We start from the raw sequence: 6,664 nt of genomic DNA on the forward strand, positions 1-6,664 counted from the left end.
AAATTGATTTATATATATTAATTATATATTAAAAAATTAAGATGATATACTTTATGTCAGATTTTATGTACCATCCATGATGCATAAAGAATTTCGCTTCTGAGATATGGTAATGGGTTGGGCTCCAATTTTTTTGAGCGTGGGGCCACCGTTCCCCAAAAAAAAAAAAAAAAAAATTGGGTGGGGCCTCCAACTTGTGCATGATCAAAACCGGAACCGGTCTAGCACTTTCCAACCCAAATCCGGTCGAAGTTAGCCCCAGGTAGCTTGAACTGGAACGAGTTGTACAAAGTTCTATAAACCGCTCAGTGTGAAAGAACTCAACCTAAATAAGGCAGCGATGGAGTGGGAACTGGGAAAACCCCAATTCTGGTCTTCCAATAGGAAAGGCGCCCTCTCCCCGCCCCATTTCGTCTCTGAGCCCGGCACCAAAAGCGGGCCCGAGACCTCCTTCGTTCCCCGCTTCTTCTTCCTCCGCTCGACATCCATCAGAGCTCTAAAGAACTAGGAGGGAACCAGCCCTCGGTCTCTCGCCCTCTTTATGTCTCTGCGCCTAGGGTTTTCTTGGTCTCTTTGATGCTGATCGCCACCACCGATGCCTCCAAAGCGCCAGCCCTCTAAGGCGGAGCTCGCCAAGAAGCAGAAGGTCATCGAGGACAAGACCTTCGGCCTCAAGAACAAGAACAAGAGTAAGAATGTCCAGAAGTACGTCCAGAGCCTCCAGCAGACCGTCCAGCCGAAGCCCGACCCCTCCAAGATCACTGCCAAGGTTAGGGTTTCCATCCTTCCCCCCTTCTCCCCTTTCAAATCCTCCTTGAAAGCCCTAAAAGTCCCATCTTTAACAAAAATGATGCCTTTTCAATTAAATCCCGAGTAGAAGAAGAAGGAAGAAGATAAGGCGAGGGAGAAGGAGCTGAACGATCTGTTCAAGATCGCCGTCAGCCAGCCAAAAGTCCCCGTTGGTATGATATATTTTTTTTATGAAACCTAGGTGTTGCGGGCAGTGGCTGAGCTTTTTTTGTTTTGATTGTTTTAACAAAAAATTATAGTATTGCTTCTCATTGATTGATTCTTATGTCTTGATTAGGTGTCGATCCCAAGTCTATACTATGTGAGTTCTTCAAGGCTGGGCAGTGTCAGAAAGGGTTTAAATGCAAGTTCTCTCATGATTTAAATGTCCAGAGGAAGGGGGAGAAGATTGATCTCTATAGCGATAAGCGCGATCAACCTAATGGTAGGAACTGGAAACGTGTTGCTATAATCCCTCTGTAATTGTTCTGTGTTAGTTTATTTATTCGGTTTTGTTTTTAATGTTATTTAGAGACGATGGAGGATTGGGATCAAGAAACGCTAGAGAAGGTGGTGGAGTCAAAAAAGAAGGAATATAATCAAAACAAACCCACTGAGATTGTATGCTACCCTGCCCTCCCCAATTTGGACGTGCACTATATTTTGCTAGTTCCTATGAACACTTATAGAGGTAGTTATTAAGAAAACAAGGAACATGTTGAGTGTGTTCTAATGATTATCATAGTTCTCATTTGTTACCAGATGGTAATTTTTCATTATCCGCTAATCTTGTTAGCAATTTTTTGATTCTTCGTGCTTTCAAATACAACAACTTCTTGAGGAAGAGTCTTTTGACAATTTTTTATTCGAAGACTTGATCTATTGTTCTTTTACAAAAGCGAGAATACTTACAAATCATTGACTCAAATAAAGAAATAAAGGTGTGTGAAAGTTGAAAAGGATGAAAGGAGCTTAATGCTAACTTATTTATGTCTTCAAGTTATGATGATTTAATTGGTCTGGTGTTAATATATTTGTAGGTGCCACTGACTATGTAATCTTTCATAAATACAAATGGACTGTTATTTGTAACTCTACTTTGCAAAGCTATGTAGAATATTAGCTACCATCTGTCTCTCTCTCTCTCTCTCTCTCTCTTTTTTTGGGTGGATGCAGGGTTGGGGATGCATTTGCATTTCTATTGGTGGGTCATTGTACATGTTGGATTTTTATTCTTTGAAATCCTAATGCAATGGTTACATGCTTTTTGATCATGTTGAATTCTTGAATTGGAAACCAATAAACAATACCTAGGTGGTGCTTGGAAGGGTCCACCAGGGTGATAGTGCTCTTGCTATGCATTGAGATGTGGCTAATTGTGTGCTGCTAACGTGGTGGGGGTTTTCTCTTATAGTAATTTGTTCAGCTTACTATTCAAGCAACGGTCAAATTGTCCAATCTAGGACATTTAAAATTTCTTTTTCAATCGAAATGATAAGTTATGATATTTGTTGGTGCAAAAATCCGCTTGCGCCGGAGAAGCTGGAGTCGGGGAAGCCGCGGACGCCACCGGGACCTGCAAGGGAAGTCTAAACCGGAGGTGGGGTTGCTCCGGCAAGATCCTCCGACGCTCAAGTCAGTTCTCTGCCTCAACAAGAATGGAGTGCTCGAACGGAGAATTTAGCAGAGTTTTGAGATAAGGAAAATGAGCTTAAAGAATAACGTATCTGGGTCTTCCTTTTATAGGCGGAGGAGGCAACGGATTGATGGCGACGTTTGTAACCGCCTGGTAGTGGGCCGTCCATGGTCAGGGGAATTGATTGCGAAAGACGGTGGAGCAGACACGTGGCCATCACCGCGGCCCGTCACGTGGAATCTGTTATGAGGGGTGGAGCAGCGTCCGTTGTCGTGACTTGCCAGCGGATAGGAGAATCGCATGGTATCCGTCGCAGGAGGTGGAGTAGGTTCGTGGCCGTTATTGTGGCCTGCCAGGGGATAGTGGAGCTGTGCGGAATCCGCCACAGGAAGTGGAGCAGGGTGGCGATGGTTACTGTGGCCTGTCAGGGAATGATGGAACTGCGCGGAGTCCGCCACAGGAAGTGGAGCAGGGTCGTGGTCGTTTTGGTGGCCTGTCAGGGGGCGTGGATCTGTCGATTGAAGCTCGGCAGCGGCCGGAGCCCGGTTTCTGTTGAGGTCCGGGAGAGGTCCTCCTGGCGGTTGGGGTCGTGGGTGGAGCCCTACTCTCGGGGGAGTCCGGGCGGAACCCTCTCGGAGCCGAAGTTGCGGGCAGAACCCGGCTCTCGTAGGAGTCCGGACGGAGTCTGCTTGTGGCTGTAGTCGTTGGCGTCGGAGATGAAGCTCGGCTCCCTTAAGAGCACGGGCGAAGTCCTGCAATTTAAAATTAAAGGCGAAGTCCGGCTCTCGTCGGAGTTCGGATGGAGCTTACCAGCAGTTGAAACTAAGGACGGAGCCCGACTCCCGTAGGAGTCGGGGCGGAGCTGCGTCGCTGTCGGCGGTGGAGCCCGGCTCTCGTAGGAGTCCGGGCGGAGCTGCGCTGCAATCAAAGTTAAAGGTGAAGTCCGGCTCCCGTAGGGGTCCGGACGAAGCTTACCAGCAGCTGATATTGAGGTCGGAGCCCGACTCCCGTAGGAGTCCGGGCGGAGCTGTACTGCTATCGATGGCGGAGCCCGGCTCCCGTAGGAGTCCGGACGGATCTACGCTGATGTCGGCGGTGGAGCCCGGCTCCCGTAGGAGTCCGGGCGGGGCTGTGCTGCTCGAAGTCGGTGGTGGAGCCCGGCTCCCGTAGGAGTCCGGGCGGGGCTGTGCTGATGTCGGCGGTGGAGCTCGGCTCCCGTAGGAGCCCGGGCGGAGCTGTGCTGATGTCGGCGGTGGAGCCCGGCTCCCGTAGGAGTCCGGGCGGGGCTGTGCTGATGTCGGCGGTGGAGCCCGGCTCCCGTAGGAGTCGGGGCGGAGCTGCGTCGCTGTCGGCGGTGGAGCCCGGCTCCCGTAGGAGTCCGGGCGGAGCTGCGCTTGCTGTCGGCGGTGGAGCCCGGCTCCCGTAGGAGTCCGGGCGGAGCTACGCTGCAATCAAAGTTAAAGGTGAAGTCCGGCTCCCGTAGGGGTCCGGACGAAGCTTACCAGTAGCTGATATTGAGGTCGGAGCCCGACTCCCGTAGGAGTCCGGGCGGAGCTGTACTGCTATCAATGGCGGAGCCCGACTCCCGTAGGAGTCCGGGCGGATCTACGCTGATGTCGGCGGTGGAGCCCGGCTCCCGTAGGAGTCCGGGCGGGGCTGTGCTGCTCGAAGTCGGTGGTGGAGCTCGGCTCCCGTAGGAGTCTGGGCGGGGCTGTGCTGATGTCGGCAGTGGAGCCCGGCTCCCGTAGGAGCCCGGGCGGAGCTGTGCTGATGTCGGCGATGGAGCCCGGCTCCCGTAGGAGTCCGGGCAGGGTTGTGCTGATGTCGGCGGTGGAGCCCTACTCCCGTAGGAGTCCGGGCGGAGCTGCGCTTGCTGTCGGCGGTGGAGCCCGGCTCCCGTAGGAGTCGGGCGGAGCTGTGCTGCAATCAAAGTTAAAGGTGAAGTCCGGCTCCCGTAGGGGTCCGGACGAAGCTTACCAGCAGCTAATATTGAGGTCGGAGCCCGGCTCCCGTAGGAGTCCGGACGGAGCTGTACTGCTATCGATGGCGGAGCCCGGCTCCCGTAGGAGTCCGGGCGGATCTACGCTGATGTCGGCGGTGGAGCCCGGCTCCTGTAGGAGTCCGGGCGGGGCTGTGCTGCTCGAAGTCGGTGGTGGAGCCCGGCTCCCGTAGGAGTCCGAGCGGGGCTGTGCTGATGTCGGTGGTGGAGCCCGGCTCCCGTAGGAGTCCGGGCTGAGCTATGCCGCTCGAAGTTGATTCCGTCGAGGATTTCGGCTGTGGGTATTTTATACCCAACACCAGTCCCCCCACTTCCGAGTTTGAATTTCAAGCGAAGGAAGTACACAGAGAGAGGTGGGTATAGCCGGAACCGTCTCTTCGAATTCTGCGCACTGCCGCCTCCAGATATTTTGGCATTAAATGAGCGCGTGCCGGAGTCTTTTCGAATTGGAGCGGTACGAGGGGACGCTTCGAAAATCCCGCAGGTACACTGGCCTAGGTACGGCGCAATTATGGTCCTGCCAACCGTCAGCCGCTTTTAGCCGCCTGCCAGGGGGAGTGGGACACGTGTCGGGTGTGGACTGGCCTGGGGGGATTCGCGATCATTATGGCGTCGGATTCCAGGGTCTATTTAAACCCGTCCTCCCCCCTTCAGGCGTCCTACTCCATTTCTGATTTTTTGCTGGCGTCTGTCTTCTCTTCGAGAGCCTGCTCTAGTGAACGTCTTCTCGAGCCGTAGGCGCCTCCCGCTTCTCGCTCCCCAGGTCCCCAGAGCAATATAGGTTAGTGCCAACCTTCTTCTTACCGCCTAGGAGCTTCTCCTCTTTTCATTACTTTTGTGTCTTCTTCTGAGTTGGCCTTCGGCGTCTCGTTCCCCTTTCGGTCTGCCTTTCTAGGATCCTTTAGGTTCTCCCTCCGAAACTGCTCAAAATGTCTTCCGACTCTTCTGCCCCCGTCAGTTCTGAGAGTTCTTCTGCTTCGAACCCCCAGGTCCCTGTCTCTGCGGACGAACCCGCGTCCGGGGCAGGGCCCCGCCCGGTTTTTGCGCCGGGCGCCATTCCATGTTCGTCGACTCCGGATGAACTCCTTCTGATAAGGACTCGGTACGGGGTTCCTTCGGAGTACGACCTGGAGCTTCCTGGCCCCTCTGACCGGGCCAGCGCTCCCCCTCCTGGTCGCTTTTGTTTGTATCAGGAGGCATTTCGTGCCGGACTCCGGCTTCCACTTCCTGTCTTTGTTGCCGCCTTCTTTCGCTTCTTAGACATTTCTCTCGCCTCTGAGGCCCCGAATTCCTTTAGGTTTTTGATAGGATTTCTCTCTCTCTGCCACATAGCCGAGTTCCAGCCATCCCTCTCCTTGTTCAGGCATTTTTACACCTTCAAACGCCATCCTTCAGCGAAGGACTGGTGGTACTTCTCCCCCCAGTTTGGTAAGAAGGGGTTGCTGAAGGGCGCCCCTTCTTCGATTCACAACTGGAAGGGGAAATTTCTCTTCGTCTACTGTCCGACCCTGGAACTGGGTCTGCCCCCTTGGGGGTCTCTGAGGGATTCCGTCCGCCGGGCTCCCAGCCTGGGAGAGGACGACCTCCAGGCCGCCCAGAAGCTTCTAAGTTACCCCGCTCCTTCCCTTCCTAACCTTCTGAGGGAGCAGCTTCTTTTCAACATCGGCCTGAGCCCCCAGGATCCAGCAAGTATTTATCTTTCTTTTTCTCGCCTTCTTCTTCTCTTTGTTTATTATTATTATTATTTTTTTTTCGCTCTTTTCTTCCTCTTTCTTTCTCTCTTCTTTTTTCTTCTTTTTTTTTTTTTTTTTTTTTGACTCTGGACTGATCGGTGCCGCTTCTTCTTTCTTCTTTTCTTTTCCTGTTGTTTTTTTTGTTTTTTTAGCAATGGACGCCGAAGCCACGCGGATGCTCGCCAAGGCTATGAGAGCTCAGAAGAGGAAGGACGCGACGGCCTTCGGATCGGCGAAGAGGGCCAGGGTGGAGGAGACGAGCTTGGCCGCGCCCGTCCAGGCGACCCCGGCCATCGACATTCCTTCGGATGCCGAGCCAGCGGTCCCCCGGGCTTCCTCAAGGAGCCCACCGACTGGGGCCCCCGTTCCGGGGGCTCGCCCCACGGAGGCGCCCGCCGCGGGGAGAAGGAGGAAATCGGTGGCTCGCAGGGCGAGCAGCCACCGAGCTGCTGTAGACGAGTCCGTCTGCTCCGAGGGGGATCGGAGAACCCCTTCAACGACAAAGAT

General features: G+C 53.6%; 1 protein-coding gene across 2 annotated transcripts in view; it reads left to right on the forward strand.

The window, feature by feature from the left end:
* Nucleotides 1-327: 327 nt before the first annotated feature.
* LOC105034892 (zinc finger CCCH domain-containing protein 11) overlaps nt 328-6,664 on the forward strand; it is a 23,279-nt gene continuing 16,942 nt past the window's right edge. For both annotated transcript variants that reach the window (XM_010910209.4, XM_010910210.4), the window contains exons 1-4: nt 328-769; nt 878-962; nt 1,088-1,234; nt 1,322-1,410. In XM_010910209.4, the coding sequence (XP_010908511.1) occupies nt 596-769; nt 878-962; nt 1,088-1,234; nt 1,322-1,410 (495 nt within the window). In that variant the 5' untranslated portion in view covers nt 328-595. The remainder of the gene's footprint in view (nt 770-877; nt 963-1,087; nt 1,235-1,321; nt 1,411-6,664) is intronic.

This window comes from Elaeis guineensis, chromosome 10 (assembly GCF_000442705.2).
Source record: "Elaeis guineensis isolate ETL-2024a chromosome 10, EG11, whole genome shotgun sequence".
Classification (NCBI taxonomy): Eukaryota; Viridiplantae; Streptophyta; class Magnoliopsida; order Arecales; family Arecaceae; genus Elaeis; species Elaeis guineensis.